This window comes from Sceloporus occidentalis, unplaced genomic scaffold (assembly GCF_023333645.1).
Source record: "Sceloporus occidentalis isolate IW3139 unplaced genomic scaffold, rSceOcc1.0.p SCAF_216, whole genome shotgun sequence".
Classification (NCBI taxonomy): domain Eukaryota; kingdom Metazoa; phylum Chordata; class Lepidosauria; order Squamata; family Phrynosomatidae; genus Sceloporus; species Sceloporus occidentalis.
This window is the reverse complement of record NW_028317196.1, coordinates 697-19880: the sequence shown is the minus strand read 5'-3', so window position 1 is coordinate 19880 and position 19184 is coordinate 697. Positions and strand designations below refer to the sequence as shown.

General features: G+C 51.6%; 1 protein-coding gene across 5 annotated transcripts; it reads right to left on the bottom strand.

Moving 5' to 3' along the window:
• Positions 1 to 493: 493 nt before the first annotated feature.
• Positions 494 to 8492, bottom strand: LOC149277334 (RAF proto-oncogene serine/threonine-protein kinase-like). Of its 5 annotated transcripts, none has more exons than XM_089502997.1 (17): positions 8286 to 8492; positions 7688 to 7800; positions 7069 to 7171; positions 6440 to 6597; positions 5914 to 6003; positions 5339 to 5492; positions 5108 to 5167; positions 4409 to 4436; positions 4217 to 4344; positions 3919 to 4036; positions 2594 to 2678; positions 2269 to 2445; positions 1869 to 1915; positions 1633 to 1751; positions 1291 to 1441; positions 957 to 1108; positions 494 to 634 (listed from the first exon to the last, which is right to left on the bottom strand). In XM_089502997.1, exons 1-17 carry the CDS (start codon positions 8490 to 8492, stop codon positions 494 to 496), a joined length of 2031 nt encoding a protein of 676 aa, XP_089359123.1. The 5 variants fall into 5 exon arrangements, with proteins under 5 accessions (XP_089359123.1, XP_089359124.1, XP_089359125.1 ...); XM_089502998.1 differs by having other exon boundaries at positions 957 to 1095; positions 1305 to 1441; XM_089502999.1 differs by having other exon boundaries at positions 957 to 1091; positions 1310 to 1441.
• Positions 8493 to 19184: the final 10692 nt, after the last annotated feature.

Here is a 19184-nt window from a genome sequence, read left to right as displayed (position 1 = left end):
AAACTACGGGAAATATATATATATACACACACACAGAGACGTGGCCGCGCACTCCGCTACGAGCCTGACGTGTAACACGCAGACCACGCGGCCACGACAAGTACCAAAGAAAATCATCCAACGCGGACCCCGGGAAATCAAAGTTCTTCCGGCTCCATAACGGCGCAAAACAAGCATTGGGGGAAATTCAGAGAGAAAACGCTGCGTTCCATCCGTGGCTCTGGTGTATTTTGAGAGTTCCTTCTCTCCCGGGCTCTCGCTTCGGCGCATTCTCTCGGCGGCGGGCGAAGCGTTGCGACCGGAAGGTTCTCGCTCAGCAGCCGCCGGCTGGAACCGTTTGGACGTCGAGCTTGTGTGTTGCTGAGCGGATTGCCACGGAAACGCGGCCTCGGAAACGCGACGATAGCAGCATTTTCTTAAGAGTGATATAAAAGTGAGCGATAACAGAGTCTCGATGGAATTCCTGCCGGCCCCGGAACCTGCGTGAAGCCTCTCAGAAGACGGGGAGTCTGGTGGCGGTCAGCGTGCAGGCGTTGATGTCCTCGGTATGCGCGGCGCGGTGCAGCGAAGGCTCCGACGCGCTGCGGTTAATTTTGGGTAACGAATGCTGTAACAGCTCAATGGAGGAGAGAATCTGCAGAGAAACGAGACACGGATTCGGGTTAAAAACTGGAACGACCACGGGGGACAAAACGGCCTCACTGGAGAGGAGAGAAAAGACACCCCCCCCCCCCCCCCCCACGGCAGAGTTACCGGCCCCGGGTCGCTCCGTCTCCTACCGGGATTCACAGATTTACGGCATGATATCCCTGGATGAACGGAGTCTGACGTGTCGTTATTAACGGGGAGAAATAAACGCAAGCTCCAGAACACGGATCTGCCAATGGAGCCTGTCCGGGAGGGCCGCGACACGTACGCTCACTGCCCATGTGATGCCACGAGAGGCTCGCGCTCACCTGCGGGAAGAGAGGCCGTTCTTCCTTCACTTTCTTCACGCAGTCCGCCACGAGTCTTTTCATGGCTTTGGGGCAATTCTTGTACAGCTTGCTGAGATCCGGCACCGTGCAGCCGCGGCCCACCAGAAAAATGATCTGTGCGAGAGACGGAAATACACGCAGCGTGTGACAAAACGGCACAGAGCGCGGGGGGGCCACAGAGTGTGGGGGCCACAGATATTTCGGGAATGCCGCACACGCTTGTTCCAGGGATCTGCCGGCTCTAGATCTCCCTTTTGATAAAAGCGCGGCAGAAAAGCCCCCCGTCCAGACAGTCCGCAGGGAACGGGTCCGGGATTTGGGGGGCCGCTCACCTGGTCCCGGTCCTTGATGTGAGAGTACGGCAGCTCTCCGGTCATCAGCTCATATAAGACGATGCCGTACGAGTAGACGTCGGACTGGAAGCCGTACGGGTTGTTGTCCTGCATTCTGATCACTTCTGGCGCCTGCATTTACCGGGAAAGAAAACATTTATGAAACCCCCTGCCAGTGCCGGGACTCGGGCGCGTGTTACCGGACGGCACGGCGCATGCATGCGGCAGCATGCGCAGCACACGCAGGGCTGGGATCCTTTGCTTTAAAACATTCAGCAAGCGGCAGAGAATTGCCCCAGCGAATTGCCCCCTCTCTTTCTTACCATCCAAAGGATGGAGCCGGTCGGCTGCTCAACCTGCTGCGAGCCGCTCCACCGGGACTTAACCGTAGCCAGGCCAAAGTCACCGATCTTCACCGTTAACCCTTCATGGAGAAAGATATCTGGGCAGAGGTTAAGGATCCTGCGCACTCATGTATGTTACGTGTAAGAATGTCGCGTCACGCATGTTTTACGTGGATCATGTCACGTCAAGCTACAGAACAGGTTCAGAAGGATACTGTTTGACTTCATGTCTCTGTGAATGATGTTCTTTGCGTGTAAATAGCTGCAAAACACAGAAAAACACGTATGTTTCTGCTCTCAATTATCCCGGGACAAGCCGATGTATGCCGCAGGCAGCAGATAATGCCCCGTGTTCCTGTTTAGCGGTTCTGGCCCCTGATGGCGGGATTGTATGTTTGCGTGACTTTAACATTAAACACGGGCACAAGTTCTGACACGCCAAGCCGATTCTGGGCAGCCCCGAAAGCCGCCGTTTATATTTTAATCCTCGTCAGGGAGGTGAAGCCGTCAAACGAGAACATCCAGAAAATGCCCTCCCGATACGGACGGGGCCCTCGGGGGCCGCCTGCAGCCGGAAGCTGAAATAGATCGGCCCGGTGCTGACAGTGTACTCACTCCATGCCCTGCGCCGTTTGCCTGGCGATGTCAATGAGCTGAAACATCTGGAACTTGGTCTCCTGGACGTGCAGGTGTTTGTAGAGGCTGCTCCCCTCGCACCACTGCGTGACGATGGCCAGATTATCTTTCGTCATGTAGCCCATGAACAGCAAAATGTTAACATGTCTGGTTTTCCTAAGAGGCAAAATATCATTTTAACAAAAAGCCGACTTTCCGAGGGGGATTTCGGAATCAGCAGCGCCGGTCCCGGCATCGTTTATTTTAAAAGGAACTCATAAATAAAACACACGAGGGCCGGGAAGGACAGGAGGCGTCTGCTCACCTGAGAACCGCCACTTCATTTCGAAAGGCCTGGAGCTGCTCCGGCGTCGGGTCCGTAACCTTCAGGATCTTCACGGCCACGTCGCCTGCGGCACAAAGTACAACAAAGCATTCAATTCATCGGCGGGGTGCCGGCCCCGTAACATGATTTAATGCAATGATCTGGGCGAGCGGGCCCCAGAGCGCGGCTCCCGTGGTGACTTATGCTGGTGAACACACACGGCACAGATCTACATGGGGTGCACACGTCATACATACGACACAAACACTGACGGTACCTGCGACGGCCTTCCGCCAAAAGCCAAGCAATGCAAAGAAAACAGAATAAAAAGCCTCAGATACAGAAATAACGGGCCGAGGCGGCCCTCGATCAGCCCCCGGGTGTCACCCCCACAGCAAATACATATCAGCTCCTGACTAACGGGGGTCCCGACGGGGAGACAAACAGGGAGCGGCAGCAGCCAAACCGGGGGTTCCTTCCATACACGGCTGCAGCGAGCGGGAACTTCGTCGAAATAAAAGCCGTTTCATGCAAAAGGTTAACAAAACCCGAAACCCAAGCTTTTTATTACACGCGGGGGCCGCAGCCCGAGCTTTTTATTACACGGGGGGGGCCGCAGCCCGAGCTTTATATTACATGGGGGGGCCACAGCCCGAGCTTTTTATTACAACGGGGGGGGGCGCAGCCCGAGCTTTTTATTACACGCGGGGGCCACAGCCCGAGCTTTTTATTACACGCGGGGGCCGCAGCCCGAGCTTTTTATTACAGGGGGGGGGGGGGCGCAGCCCGAGCTTTTTATTACACGGGGGGGCCACAGCCCGAGCTTTTTATTACAACGGGGGGGGGGGGGGCGCAGCCCGAGCTTTTTATTACACGCGGGGGCCGCAGCCCGAGCTTTTTATTACACGCGGGGGCCGCAGCCCGAGCTTTTTATTACACGCGGGGGCCGCAGCCTCGTCTCGGCACAAGGATTGATGTTTTCAATTTCTGTGTCAGGACGGAGCCTTTTAAGCCGTTGTCTCGTGTGATCTCATTCCCGTTTCCACGACAACGCGCAACATGACGCTCTCCGCCAAGAGCTGACACTTCTCCTGGAGCAAACGAGGGTCCGGCGCCCACGCAGTGAGGACGCTATCCGTACCGAATCGTCTCCCGTGGCATTTCCACTGGATCTGCGTCATTGCACGACATCGCGTCTCGTGGCCTCGTCCCACGTGACCATCGCGCAGAGCCGGACCCCGCGGACCTTTGGCACCGAGCACACTGGGGGACGCTGGATAAAGCGAGGCAAGGATGGGCTAGATAGGAAGCACACGATCACTTACCGTGCCATTTGCCTTTGTACACCGTCCCGAAAGAGCCCGACCCGATCCGCGTGGACAGCATCACTTCACTGGCCTCGATTTCCCAGTAATAACTGGAATCTCTCTGGCCACGAGACCACTGAGAAGAGACACGGCGGTCCGTAAAACATGCAGCAGTACGTATAACGCGTTAACGCACAACGCAGAGCATTCAGCATCGTAATGTTTAAGGCCATTACATAAACGAGTCACCCATGTACTGAACGAACACGCGTGTGCAGAGTGCACGAGACCATAGAATGGCGGATGTAAAACTCACAATCTTGTTTTTGTCCTGAGTGCTGGCAGCTGCAGACTTCTCTCTGTGAGTTGGCGCCGGGGTCTTAGACTGAGAGCATCCACTCGGACTCAAGTTATTGGGACTACCTGAAAAAGCCAAGAGAGAGGTTCAGTAACCAAACGAAATAACGCTTCCCATCGTAAATAGATAGAAATCGGCAAAACCCCTCACCGGATTCACTGTGACTCCTCATCGCCTCCTGCAACGTAACAGACAGAAATGTTAATTATCGGGACACAAAAGCACCTGAAATGCCCTTTAATTAAAGCAACGCGTCCGACTTCGCGCTCGGGAATCACCGGCAGCCTCCGGCATGCAGACGGCTTACAGAAAAAAAGCAAGAGGAGTTAAAGCGAGTCGACTGCGTGCCGGGCATAGATTATTTAATAATAATAATAATAAATAATAAACGCCGCGCTTCTCTCGGTTTAAAAGGAAATCGGAAAAGGCCACTTTCTGCCGTTTAACCCGAAGGAAGCTGAAAGTGACCCGATCTGCACGATATTCGCCCGGGGGGTATAAACCCGCAAGTCCGCCCGGGATTTGGGTTGGGAGGGAAATAAAAATATTCTCAATCCTTTATGGTGAGAGATTGTGGTGATTGAAGACTCCCGGTTCACCAGCGTAAGAGTCACGGATATAATAGGTATGTAGGTCACGGTGCACAGACGGTGCCGGCGTCCACTTATTACACGTTCAAAAAAATGCTTTTAAATATGTGCTTCTCAGGAGTAATACGAGAGCCACTTACAATGCCACTTTCCTGCACACGCGTGAATACAACATGCACACGTTTAACAAGCATGCCAGATTAAGTCATTCCCGTGAAGCACTAAGCACGGTGAAGGCCAGACTACAAACAATACCTACTCTTCCCGGCAAGCAGAGCCGGCGGCACCACGACCGGGGGGAGGCGTTCGTCCAGTTATTCTGCTTACAGAGAATCAGAAAATGAGGAAGAACAGAGAGAAAGACGGGAGACGCAGAACGTCGAAGGAAAAGAAACGCGCTCGGCGGGGGAGGGTCGGGGACAACCGGCAGGGTAACTAAACGCTGCATCATTTTCACTACACCCGGTCGGCTTCACTTTACGGCCCTCACCTCAAACAGCCTGCTGTCCACCGGCATGGTGGCGCTGACCGCGTACACGTTGGGTGTTGACGTGGATCTCTGCCTTTGGGACAGCGAGCATTCGGACGGCGGATTCGGCGTTGTGAAGGAAAAGGCGTGAGGCGTTGAATATCTGTGCTGGGAACTGGCGGAAGGAGAAATAAAGTCATATCACGCGGTCAGCAGATATCAGGACGGATCCCAACGCATGGGCCGGCCTGCTGCCACCTCGTCACGCGTGAAGATACATGGCTGACGGGACGGATTGTGCTTAATAATAGTGATAATAATAATAATAATAAATAGTCATAATAATAGTGATAATAATAATAATGCGAGGCCACCGGCTCCGTTCCGTAAAGCGATGTGTTTAAAGGGACGCCGAATTCCAGCATCAGGGAATTGCTAGCACCTCCTGCTTTAATATCATTCCCTCGCACGCCGCCGGTTAAACCATTCGCTCCCCCTACACAGAACGATATATTTTGCCACGACTGTGGAGGTTTAAATGTTTCTCTTCTTCGAATACATAGAGGATCTATTTTGGGGGAGACGGGGGGTGTTACCTGCTGGGCGCTCGCGCTTGTTCTCGCATGCGTCTCATCGTCATTGAGGGTAATGCGGGGGTCCCTCCGTCCGCGTTATTGGGGAATAATCTGAGGGCAGAAAGCGTATCCAGCTGTTAAAGCATAAAGATAAACTTTGGGAGTTATTTCATTGAGATAGCAGCCTGCGCGGGTCTCTGCGTGGAAATAAAGACTATAATATAGCCTATATTATAAATATATATATATATATATATATAATATAAGAAAAAGTAAATGTACGGAGCAGGAGCGCCCCGGCGTCGGGAGGCGAGAGCGCCGTACGAGTTAACGAGAGCGCTTCTCTCTATCTGCGGTAATGAGCTGGATCTCCGCCAGCCGCGGGCCGTTCGTCTCGCTGTCATTCCATTTACAATAATCGCTTTGTTTAAAAATAGAATAAACCGGTTGATCCAGATGTTTCCGCAGACAATTCCAGGACTTTTTAACCTCTGCGGAGCCGCTTGTGAAGAGAGAGCAGGTAGGAGGCGAGACGCTCGGCACTTACAGGAGCTGCTTGACGTTGGTCCAGTCCACGCACATGGTGGGCACCTTCGTGCTGCAGTGCTCGTGAAACTTGTAGCCGCACGTCTGACACCGAAAGCCGTTCAGCAGGAACTTCTGGCAGATGTCGCAAAACGCCAGCTTCAAAAAGGTCTTTCGCACCTGAGCGTTACCGGGAGACAGAAAAAAAAAAAAAAGTGATGTTTATTAAATCAGACAGACCCAAAGAGCACAGAATTCCACCCAGCGTGGCGCTCTCTGCCGGAGGGAGCGACCGATCCACAAGGCTTCCGAAACACAGCCTTTTACTGAATCAGCCGAACGGAACAAATATTTCACGTGCGATAAAAACCAACGTTACAGATATTTTCCCCCGCCAGATATCTGCGCTCGGACGCGGCGGGTCCTTCGCCCCGGGTTCAGAATTTCATCCACGTATTCAGCGACACGGAGAGAAACGGCCTCCGGAAAAGATTAGAGCCGTCGGCCCCATTTCAGTCTCATATTCAGGAGAATACTCAGCCCTGCCCCGTGTATACGTTATTTCATTAACCTCCTCCGCTGACAGGGACTGGATTCTAATGAAGATCAGAAGACAGAACTTTCCACTAAAAGCCAAAGAAACAAACTTACAAAGTTATGGGTCGTGAGGGGAACGTGGTCGAGGAAATCCACCTGCAGCTCGGCCCCGATTAAGGACGTGGCGTCCGTGTTCCAGTCCAGACGCTGCTTCTTGCTGGAGGGGAGAATATCAGTCACTCCGGGGCAACAACAAGTCCCGGCGGACCCCACGTACACCGACAGACCACCCCATCAGTTCTCTCCGGGGGGCTCCGTACGAGGGTATACAGGGAGCACGGCCCCTCCAGGGGGGCGTTTACATCTCCCCAGAAAGGCCAAAACCTTTAAATTTGTACAAAATTCTCACCGAGAGTCATAAATAGAAACAGAGAAGGGAGGATATTTACTGCGAGGAGGCAACGCCGCAGCCGCCGGCACAAACCACACGGCGAGCCCTACGTGCGGCACACCTAGCAGCCATTTACATAACGCAATTTAAATGGAATCATTAGAAATAACATCGCTATAAAGTCATCGATTGGCCGACGACCAAAATCCCACGGGCTGTCCCCACCTACAGAAACCAGGATCTCACCACCTGAAGGAAAGCCCCGCGCGTGGAACGCCGGCCGACACACACGATATATTATATTATTATATATATTATATATAGATAGGTGTAAACTCTTACCTCCTGGAATCCGGAGCGAGGCGGAAGACAGCGCAGCACTCGGGCTGCAGGCCTCGCACTTTTAACGCCTTCATGAGGCAATCGTGTAAACTCATCCCGCCACGGACGTTCACCTGCAGCAAAGGAGAACGTTGGAAGTTTCTGGAAAGAAGCGGTGATTCCCCCGGAACGCAGAGCGAAGCAATCATTTAACTGCTTTAATAGCGTTAAGGAGGCGCGTGTTTTGGGCACGTAATGGAGTTAACGGAGACCGGCAGTTATTTGAACTGCTCGTTTAACGCGGGTTTCAGCACGGCCCTCGGCGTGGCTCTCAGCGTGGCCCTCGGCGTGACGCAGAGTAACGAGGGCCCAGCGCTGCTATCCGGCCTGGAATAAGGATTCTCGGCCGCACGTTCCGTATCATTGGCGGCGGATACGGACACCGTCACAACCCTAACCCTCATCCAAATCCCGCACGTGGACGTCTCCCGACGGGTTACAGAGAACCATCGGTACGAGCTCTGAGTTATCTGCCGGCCAGAGGTCCCAATAACAACGGGCCCGCCATCTGTAATCTCCGCTCACTTCAATGAGCGCCCGCGGCGGCCCCCGAACTCACCACCGTCCGCTGCTTGTTGGGTAAATACACGCGGATCGTGCAGCTGGTCTTGGAAGCGTCACCGAGCTTCCCGTCATCAGACGCTCGCCGCTGGTATCCAAACTGCTGGGAGATGGTGGGAGACATGCAGCTCGTCCCGTCAAACACGGAATCTTTAAACCCAAAGCCATTGCTGAGGGTCTTCCAAGCCCCCTGAATATGCTCCATCGGCCACGGGATCCGCCACGGAAACTGAAAGACAAGAGAAGAGCGTCCAGAAGTTAGAGGAGATCCCAGACCCCGACCCAGAGTCTGACGTGTAACAGACAACATGTTACCCCAAAGACACCGTAACACCGGCCCCTGATCACACAGGCAGGAGGAAAGGGCCCCGGAACAGTCTAATGAACAGTGGCATTCGCCCCCCTCACCCGGCGGGCCAAACATATATCCATAGTGCAAACCTGAGCCGCAAAATCTGAACGGCCCCCACGCGTGAGCTAAACAACAAAATCAACGGACCCCTCTGATACACACCGCAGACCCCACATTACAGGGTCCCCCAGAATAAACCTATACCGTGTACACACGCCAGGGCTTCCCAGGCCTTCCTAGGCCTCGTGTATCAGGTGGTTTGGGATACGGGCGTCACGTCTGCACCGGGGGGCCAAAAGGAGGCCATTTAAAAAGCGCCGGAGGCCGACGGCATCTATAATATCTCCGCGTTTCACATCACATTGCGGAGGCGACACACGAGGCCACGGCTCACGTTACCCACGGCAGCCGTAGAAATGGAGTCTATTTTTAAGAAACTGCTTCTCACGGCGAAGAAAGAAGAAGAAGAAGAAGAAGAAAGAAGAAAGAAGAAGGCGAAGCGACGGCCCAAGAGCAGAAAGAAAGGGAGAGACGTGTCACCAGACGCACCATCGCTCGCACGCACACACACCTCGACATGCGCGCACACACCATCGCACACCGACATGCAAACACACACACCATCGCGCGCACACACACCATCGCACACATCGACATGCACACACACCTCGACATGCGCGCACACACCATCACACACTTCGACATGCGCACACACACTCGTGCGATGGACACGGCCGATGTGCAGTTTCTGTAAAGCACGCAATTGGACAGATGTTTCTGCCCCTCCCCCGCACGCCGGAGCTCCTTTTGTTTGGTAAAAAAATCCACCCTTAAAACCATCAGATTTTTGTATCGACAGGAAACGTCCCAAGAGCTGACATGTAAACAGCGCGGCGTCACGTGTCAAGCACTCGTCCTACCGACACGGGGACACGTACAGCTGCTCGGGGGCCACGGGTGTCACTCACACGAGTACAAGTTATATTTTCAGAGTGTGATAAATAGCCTCGTTACTATGAGAATAAACACACATTCCGGCCCTCAGGACGGCTCTAACCCACAGAGCGCTGCTCGTCTCAGTCCACGTTCCCACCGTTCCCGGGGGCGACAGATTTATACACATAATAAATGCCCGTCGAGTGACACTCCTGCGTTAAAGGGGGGGGATGAGTTTTGTACCCCGGCCTCTAAAATGCAAAGGGGCAACTGGACGCGGAAAGGAGTCACCCCTCTGCCCTTCCACGTGCTTCGCTTCCTCCTGCCAGCCACGGAGGAGTTAAAAGCACGAGGGCAGAATCTACAAGGGGGCAGAATCTACAAGGGGGTGCTGAGCCCTGTATAGAGATCAAAGTGCGACAGCTCTGCGCTTTCTGATCCCCCGACAGGCTGGGAGTATCGACAGACACGCCAGGCGGCCTCGCACGGCCGACACATCCCGCACGGCCGACACATCCCGCACTGTATACCGAGGGACACGTGCCAACGCCGCCGGGTTTATTTATTATCCCGATGATATCCGGCAGAGGTTACCGAATCGAGCTCACCGGTGATACTCAGGGGGATCCCCAGCCTCACAAATCTATCAGATGTAAAGGAAAAACGACCAAAAAAGAGGAGACAGCAGGATCGAGTGCCAATCGATACCCCTTCATCTTACCCCGATTACCACCGGCTGTCCTGCAGCACTTTGTAGATCAAGCATGGATGTCACTTAAGGGTTAAACACACTAAGAGAAGCCCAACATCCCAGGAGGACCTTTAACACTTTAACCCTCTATCCCGATCCAGATCTCGCTTTACAGCTCTGTCCATGGTCCAGCGGCTGAGATCTCGCTTTACGGCTCTGTCCACGGTCCAGCGGCTCAGATCTCATTTTACGGCTCTCTCTCACTTTGTGGCTCTTCATCTGAAAAGCTTGAACACAGACCTCCAGTTTTTCAAAGATAAACAGACTTCGCTGGGAAGAGGAGCCCTGCCAGACTTCCCACTCCAGCAGCTTTTAAGTGGCCTGGAACACTTGGACCCTCAAAGATCTTTGTCGCTCTCGGCGAGTACCGCGCTCTAACGCTGAGAGAATAAGCCAGGATCAGACAGACCGGAGCCGTGTCGCGCAAGCATCTCTCCTTTATCGGCCGCTCCTTCCGGACACAATATGGGAAGCAAACCGCGTAACAGAGCCCCCAACCCCCAAGCGCTGCGAGTGACAGGGGCCACCTTCTCCCCGCACTGAGAACAGTCGGGGGACGCCACGGGTGGGAACACAGCAAACATATGGCAAAAAGGTACAAAAACTTAACGTTTTCTTCAGATTTCTGCAAGAAACTGGCTGTTCTGGGCACTTCCCACAAAGTATCGGCGCGACGTCCGGTGCGTTTCCCGAGCGATCTCTGCTGCAAACAAGCCGCTGCTCTGTCATTAAACACGCGAGGTGCCGGCCTCCGTTACACAATCCCGCCGGGGACCACACGGCTGCCTCGCTGGGAGCCGTTCCAGAGCTCCGCGCTGGTTCCGAGTCCTGCGTGAGAGATGTTCCGGAGCTCTAAGCCGGGTCCTGCCTGGGAGATGTTCCGGAGCTCTGCGCCGGTTCCGGGTCCTGCCTGGGAGATGTTCCGGAGCTCTGCGCCGGTTCCGAGTCCTGCGTGAGAGATGTTCCGGAGCTCTAAGCCGGGTCCTGCCTGGGAGATGTTCCGGAGCTCTGCGCCGGTTCCGGGTCCTGCCTGGGAGATGTTCCGGAGCTCTGCGCCGGTTCCGGGTCCTGCCTGGGAGATGTTCCGGAGCACTATGACATTTAGATCCGGCCTCCTGTATTTTACTCACTAGCTGCCTCTTAACGCGAAGAGCTCTCGTGTCCGTTACACGCGTGACGCCGTATCCGCAGGGACCTCCAGCCAGAGACGGAGCTCTGATTTACTGAAGAACCCCAAATTATTCCAGTGCTTTCCGCACACGGAGTGACAGGAGCCGAGCTTCCATCTCCTGACAGCGGCTCTCAAGCTGCAAGACCCAGGATAATAGGTGCTGCAGTCCATAGTCTATCGGCCACACAGGCGATCAGAGCCGAGGAACTCCAGACCTAAAGCTCCTTTCCGAGTCACGGTGAACTCCAGGAAAATCATAACTGCAAACCAGACCCCACATACTGCCCCAGACACACACAGGGGAGCTTTACACAACTACCCCATCCAGCCACATACCCCCCCCCCCGAAACGCATCCTGCCCCTAAAGAAAACGGAAAGCTCCCTTAGGAAAGCCTTCACTGGGGCCACGGTCCCTGCAACCCAACTCCCCGAGCGGGGCCACGGTCCCTGCAACCCAACTCCCCGAGCGGGGCCACGGTCCCTGCAACCCAACTCCCCGAGCGGGGCCACGGTCCCTGCAACCCAATTCCCCGTGAGAACTCGGTGTTACCTTCAGAAAAGTCCGTAGACAAGCGAGCTCTGCTGGGGCTCCCCTGTCAGGCGGCCGTAGTCTCTGGAGAAAAGTTCTCCTGTCAGGGGCCTGGGGTGGCTGACAGGTTCCCTTGTCAGGTACCGGGGTTCTCCAGGTAAACTTGTCCCGTCGGGGGCGCGGGAGAATCTCCTGTCACCGGGGATCACTGTCCGCTTCCGTCACACCGAGAAGGTCTCCCAAACTGGGGGGTGCTGGGCGCTTCCATCAGTAAACATCAGCACAGATCGCGGGGAGGTTCTGCGCACACAGACGGAAGAACGAGTTGTCCAACCCCCTCTTCAGCACGGACCTCCCCACACCGCTGCGCACAATGGCTCCGCCCGCGTTACAGTTACGCCCCCTACCAGCCACATCAGAACCACGCCCCCAACAAGTCGGAAAAGGAAGTGGTAAACCTTAGGCAGCGTCCAGGTGGCAAACTCCGCCCATCCTTTTTGATTGGCTTAAACTAGAGCGGCAATCTACTATTGGACTCCGCCCCCTATACTATTCCTGTGAGGGAGGGGCAATAACTGACCCACCAATAATCAGGGAATGGGGAAGCACCTGGTCCCCAATACACTATCGGGGGGTGGGGGCAGTAAATTATCCCTCAATATACTGTCAGGGGGTGAGGGCAGTGCCTGATCCTCCAATACACTGGCAGGGGGTGGGGGCAGTACCTGATCCCCCCCCTAGACTGTCGGGGGGGGGGACACAGCAGCTGGTTGTAAAGTACCCCTTAAGGAGTCCTAACTGCCCATAACCCCCACACACTAAGGTTTGATGCAGGCAGCCTCTGACCCTGGATCCTGCCTGCAATGAGGCTGTGCAAGTTGATGTTACTTTTAACACTTAATGTGCCAGGGCTGCATGACTCTGGCCCTTGGGGGGCCACACGCAGGCTGTGATGTATCAGGGGCGTTAAGATTTTTATGATTAAATGGAAACTGCTTTACCTGGCTGCACAAACTTTGATAAAATATATTTTGGCCATGAACAATCTCACCACTAGGCTTCTTCCAGTGGAACAGCCTCCCAGCAGACGTGGTAGAAGCTAATACAGTGGGGGAAATGAAACATGCATGGGTTGGGCATGTGGTGCCTGAATGCAAGACGAGGACTGTGTATAGGTCTGACTCGACGGGCCGGATGGGGCCGATCTGCTGGTGGTTTTCGTGGCCGATAACCTCTTCCTTCTGTGATAGGACTAAATATCTGACACGGGGTCTCGCAGTAAACGCGCTAAAGTCACCGGTGGCCGTAAACAAATAAGACGTGGACGGGGTTGGCAGCACCTGCCGGCTCTCTGCCGGTCAACAAGCCTCTCTGTATCTCAGTATTAATACTCAATACTCTCATACATGCTGCTCATCCCACAGGCGACAGACACATCCATTATCACAGGTGAGGGCAGCAAAGGTTCTGAATGAATGTTATGGAGCGACCACTCAGACGAACGGCACGACGACTCGCTCCGCGCGCAGCCCCGTCTCTCCCCATGCAGCCCCGTCTCTCCCCACGCAGCCCCGCCTCTCCACACGTAGCCCCGCCTCTCTCCGCACACAGTCTCTCCCCCCCGCTGTTACTTTCAGAGTCACCTCAGGTCACTTCACGGTTTAGCATAACTAAAAATAATTAGCCTACATTCATGATGTCACGCTCCCCGGCTGTATGATTACACGCTAAATATAACCAGCAAATTACTTCCATCAAATTCCAGAACATTCTTCGCAGGATCTGCTCATCGCGGCCACGTCCCGTAAATAATACCATAGTACATTTACTGAGACAGGTTGCTGGGCTCTCTGCTCCAGGGGGGGCGCCGGGCTCTCTGCTCCCGGGGGGGGGGGCACCAGGCTCTCTGCTCCTGAGGGGTGCGGCTATATGCTCCTGAGGACCCTCCTTTCACTTTTTTAGATGCTACCCAAACGTCTCGGTTTGATGATTTTCCCACCCCAAACACCTCTGAACCTCAAACCACCTGACAGGTTCATGTCCCACAACCTCCGGCAACCTGCGCTGCCAGCCTCCGGCAACCTGTGAGGATAGTAGTAAAATAATGCGATGTCGCATGTAATTGGTGCTTTCCTGTTGCTGCGCCAGCTGCATATTATACACAGCCAGTGGTAAAACGGCCACGTTCTGCGGATACTTTGTGGCAGCCCTGAGTCAGTAGGTCATCTGATGACACAGATCCAGACTCCGGCGTCACGTGTGAAAACCTCCAGCACTCCACGGCACGAGGACTGAAATCAAACGAAGCCAAGAACCGGATTACAGGACGTGAAACCTTCTAGGAGCCATGAGGTTACGCAGCCCCCGAACATGTTTACATCATCCCAGCGCAATTCATCTCTCGGTGCTCCAGTGTTTACTCTACAGGAAACATTTAGCTGACATTTACTTCGCTCGTCAAATGTTTTCTTGTTTCAAATAGGAAATTATTATATTTTTGCTTTTTTTGTCTTTTTAGCAATTTACTGCATTATTATTCTTATTTCTCTTTTAAATATATTTTATTAAGGTTTGCAATATACAACACTAAAATAAGGGGATAAACAAGATTAAACAGGGGAGGGGAAGGGTAATATAGTCTCCATCCATCTATCATTTAATACATATCAATGATAATACCATAGTCATTAACTGTAGGAACACAATACCTCTTAGGCATATAAACAGACAGATTTAAATACCACCATTGTGTATCATGCATGCAGGAGAAAAAATAAAGGATGAAAAGTAACTATAGTATTATCTGTGGGGGAGGGGGAGACAGGAACAGAAGATACAAGTTATGGAGGTTGTTTCAAAATATTAGATTCCCACATATCCCAGAAACACCTGAGTTTGTTTACACGAGGTGAGGGGCTTCGCATTGCCAATTCATACCCTTTATTCTCCACCATCAGGGAAACTATTTCCTTAACAGTAGGAACAACAGAGGACTTCCAATATCTGGGCAGAACTGACGCAGCTGCAATTATCAATCTTAGCTGTTGTGGTCGGTAGCATTTTGAGTAACAAAAGTTCTGGGGTAAAAGAGCCTATAAGAGGTGCTATATCACAAACTTATGAACATCCTTCCAAAACTTCTGAATCTTCGCACAATTCCACCAAACATGGGACAAGGTACCCTCGCCCCCACACCCTCTCCAGCATCTATCGCTTACAGAAGAGTTCATCTTGTGGAGCCTAGCAGGAGTAAGGTACCAGCAGTAAATTATCTTATAATGTGTTATTCTTCTCATTCCTGACTGGCTGCTGAGATCCGGACACTGGTGGCTGGCACACCAAAGGTCGATACGTGCATGCGGCTGGCAGGGGCTCATAGGAGAGAAGAAAGGGTTAAAATTGGTTTTCTGATGAGCCGCTCGCTTGTTGCATCCGTGTTTAAAGCTGCTGGCGTATAGACGTGTCACTTTCTTCTTTGGATGGGGCTGTCTCTTTCTGGGGGAGCGCGGTTCGGCCATCTCTAATACTGTTAACGCGTGCAGACCCCGTGGAAACGGAGCTGCTTCGGCCATTTGCAATTTTCAGAGCGTGGCACAGTATAGCTACCTATAGGGATGTCTGGACCCAAACCTGCACCAGAGCTTCTTTGGGCCCCAAATCCCGGATACCTCGTCTCTTCTAGGAGCTCATTGTCCTGAGCGTGTGACAGTCACAGACTCTCTTTAGAGGACAGTAAATAAGCAGTGATTAGTAATTAGAGTCCCATCATTGACCCCTGTGTTTACTGAGCAGCTAAATATAGAGTCCGTCCTCGGAGAGGCTGCAATCTTAGCCCATTGTGGTGGATGGAGGGGAAAGCTACTGTGAATGAGGTCAGTCAGACTCCAGTGCATTTTAGTTAATCGCACCCATCAGCCGAGGCTGACCATTAACACGTTATGCATCAAGGGGATAGAGTGAAATGTCATTTACCGCGTGGCAGTAACTGGCATTCCACCCCCAAGGAGTCCCCAGAATACATAGCCGGTAATTGGAGGAGCTCAAATCTGCTTGTTTGCCCGTGACGTCACAGCCCTGCTGATCCGTCTGCCAGGAGAGGCGTCTGGCTCCTGTATTTAATCTGGAAGTCGACTCTGACAATCGCTCTCTGTCTGATGGATTCAACCCCATCCAATTACTGAAGAAGTAAACGGGGCAGTAAATGCAGGAATTGCAGCCAGGAAGCCAAATGCCCCACGCCTAGGCTTTCATGGCGGTCTAAAGTAAACACAAAGTTTGCCAGTTATTTTTAACCCCTTAAGGACCGGGCTCATTTTTCGTTTTGTACCCTGTGGGACCGAGGCTGTTTTGACACTTTTGTGGTGCTTGTGTTCAGCTGTAATTTTCTCCTCACCCATTTAGTGTACCCACATAAGTTATATATTTGTTTTTTTCAGGACAAGATGGGCTTTCTTTATTTTGATCGTATCATCTTATTTACTATAAAAAAAATTAAAAAAACATGGTGAAAAATTGAAAAAAAAACACATTTTATGACTTTTATTTGAAAAATCTTTTACTCACCTAAAAAAGCAAGTAAAAAAACTAGCTAAATAGATTCTACTACTTGTCCTGAGTTTAGAAATACCCAATGTTTTTATGTTTTTTTGTAAGTTATAGGGCAATAAGTACAAGCAGCGTTTTATGATTTCCAAATCTTTTTTAACAAATCTGGTCAGTCTGCCTCCATCTCCTCTTTGGAACATCTTTGAAGCCGGTTAACTCAATTTAACCCATTCAAACCATATATTTTTGAAAACTAGACACCCCAGGGTATTCCAAATGCTGTTATTTTAACCCTTTCCATGCACCAATTATACAACTACACTTTGTCAAACTTTGTAATAGTAATTTTTTTTTCCACACAAATTGTACTTTAGTTATAGATATACAGGTGCTGGTATATGTCACTGTCAAACAACACCCCAATATGTGTTCAGCAACATCTCCTGAGTACAGCGATACCTCACATGCATGGGTTTGTCAGATTGTTTGGCTGGTAAAAGGCTACTTTTGGGGCATGCGTAATTCAGGTGGTCATTTGGTCATTGTGCCTCCCTCTCCTCTTTGGAATATCTTTGAAGCCGGTTAACTCAATTTAACCCATTCAAACCATATATTTTTGAAAACTAGACACCCCAGGGTATTCCAAATGCTGTTATTTTAACCCTTTCCATGCACCAATTATAGAACTACACTTTGTCAAACTTTGTAATAGTAATTTTTTTTCCACACAAATTGTACTTTAGTTATAGATATACAGGTCCTGGTATATGCCACTGTCAAACAACACCCCAATGTGTGTTCAGGAACATCTCCTGAGTGCAGTGATACACGACATGCATGGGTTTGTCGGGTTGTTTCAGATTTAAAATGCCACATTTGGGAAGTGCGCTTTTTTTCTCCATTTTGGTCAGTCTGTACCTATGCCCTATCTTTGAGCTAGGCCACTCCAATTTACCCCATCAGCCATTTTTTTTATATATTAGACACCCCTTGGGTATTTGAAGTGCTTTTATTTTAACTCTTTGTTGAGATTTTTGAGAAATTTTAGCACTTGCTCAAAATAATAAACTTTATTTTTTAATTTTATTTTTTTAATACTTTTTTTATATTTTTTTTTACACATTTTGCTGGTACTGGATGGTTCATCTAGTGACATCACTGCATAATTATTTTTTGATCACTTTCTAAGCTTATTTTACTTTTTGACGGTTCAGGACCGTCAAAGGTCATTTAGTGACCTTCATGTCATGACGGTCCTGAACCGGCAAAGGTCGCGAAGGGGTTAAAGGCCCGTCTCGATGATGGAAAGACCCTTTGGCTGCAGTTATGACCCATTTCCAGTGGATGGGTTTTGAGGCTCAAAATACAAAAAGGTTTAATGCAGGAGGGAGCCTCAGTGCTTTCCCTATTCATTTAATTAACCCTTTTACCTCCCCTCTCCTCCATAACCTTATCCCGTCCCAACCTGTCATTTCCTTTTAGTGCCTCCTAGTGGTCACTATCATATATCACCCTGCACTGCATGACATGGGTCGTAATATATTATAATGATGTACAGTGAATAAATTCAGAAGAACATGACAGACTGGCACAGGAGAGGGCCCTGCCCCCAGGAGCTTACAATCTTTTAGAAAGTAAAGACAGAAGGAGAGGAACTGCTTGGGTGAGGTGATGTGATTGTAGCAAAGGAGATGTTGAGAAGCCAATGGCTGGAGATCTCAACCTTAGATAGGCATCCCTTTTACTCTGTATCCTGGTTCCAGCTCCGCATTCCTCTGACTCTGTATCATGGTGGTTCCAGCTCCGCATTCCTCTGACTCTGTATCCCAAAGGTTCCAGCTCCGCATTCCTCTCACTTTGTATCCTGGTGGTTCTGGCTCGTCTCACTCTGCTATCCCGGTGGTTCCGGCTCAGCATTCCTCTCACTCTGTATCCCGACTCAGCATTCCTCTCACTCTGTATCCCGATGGTTCCGGCTCTGCATTCCTCTCACTCTATATCACGGTGGTTCCGGCTCCGCATTCCTCTCACTCTGTATCCCGGTGGTTCCGGCTCCGCTCTCACTCTGTATCCCGGTGGAGCATTCCTCTCACTCTGTATCCCGGTGGTTCCAGCTCCGCTCTGACTCTGTATTCCGGTGGTTCCGTTTCCGCTCTGACTCTGTATTCCGGCTGAGCATTCCTCTCACTCTGTAGCCTGGTGGTTCCGGCTCCACTCTCACTCTGTATTCCGGTGGTTCCGGCTCCGCTCTCACTCTGTATCCTGGTTCCAACTCCGCATTCCTCTCACTCTGTATCCTAGTGGTTCCCGCTCCACTCTCACTCCATATCCCGGTTCCAACTCCAGCCCTGATTCCTCTTTTTGCATTTCTGACCCTTTTGCTCGTTATCCCTGATTCTTGCTCTGAAGGGGCCTGAATGCCCTCCTTAATGCAAATACCCGGCCAAGCCACCCTACACACTAAAAGAGAAGCCACTTTGCATGTTAACAAAACATTACTTTCTGATGAGTAAACTCTGTTTAATTTATTCAAACCCTCCAAATGCCCTAATCCTGCAATTTGGGGGTGTCCAAAGAGATCCAGATGGGCCCCTCACAGGGATTCTTTCGCA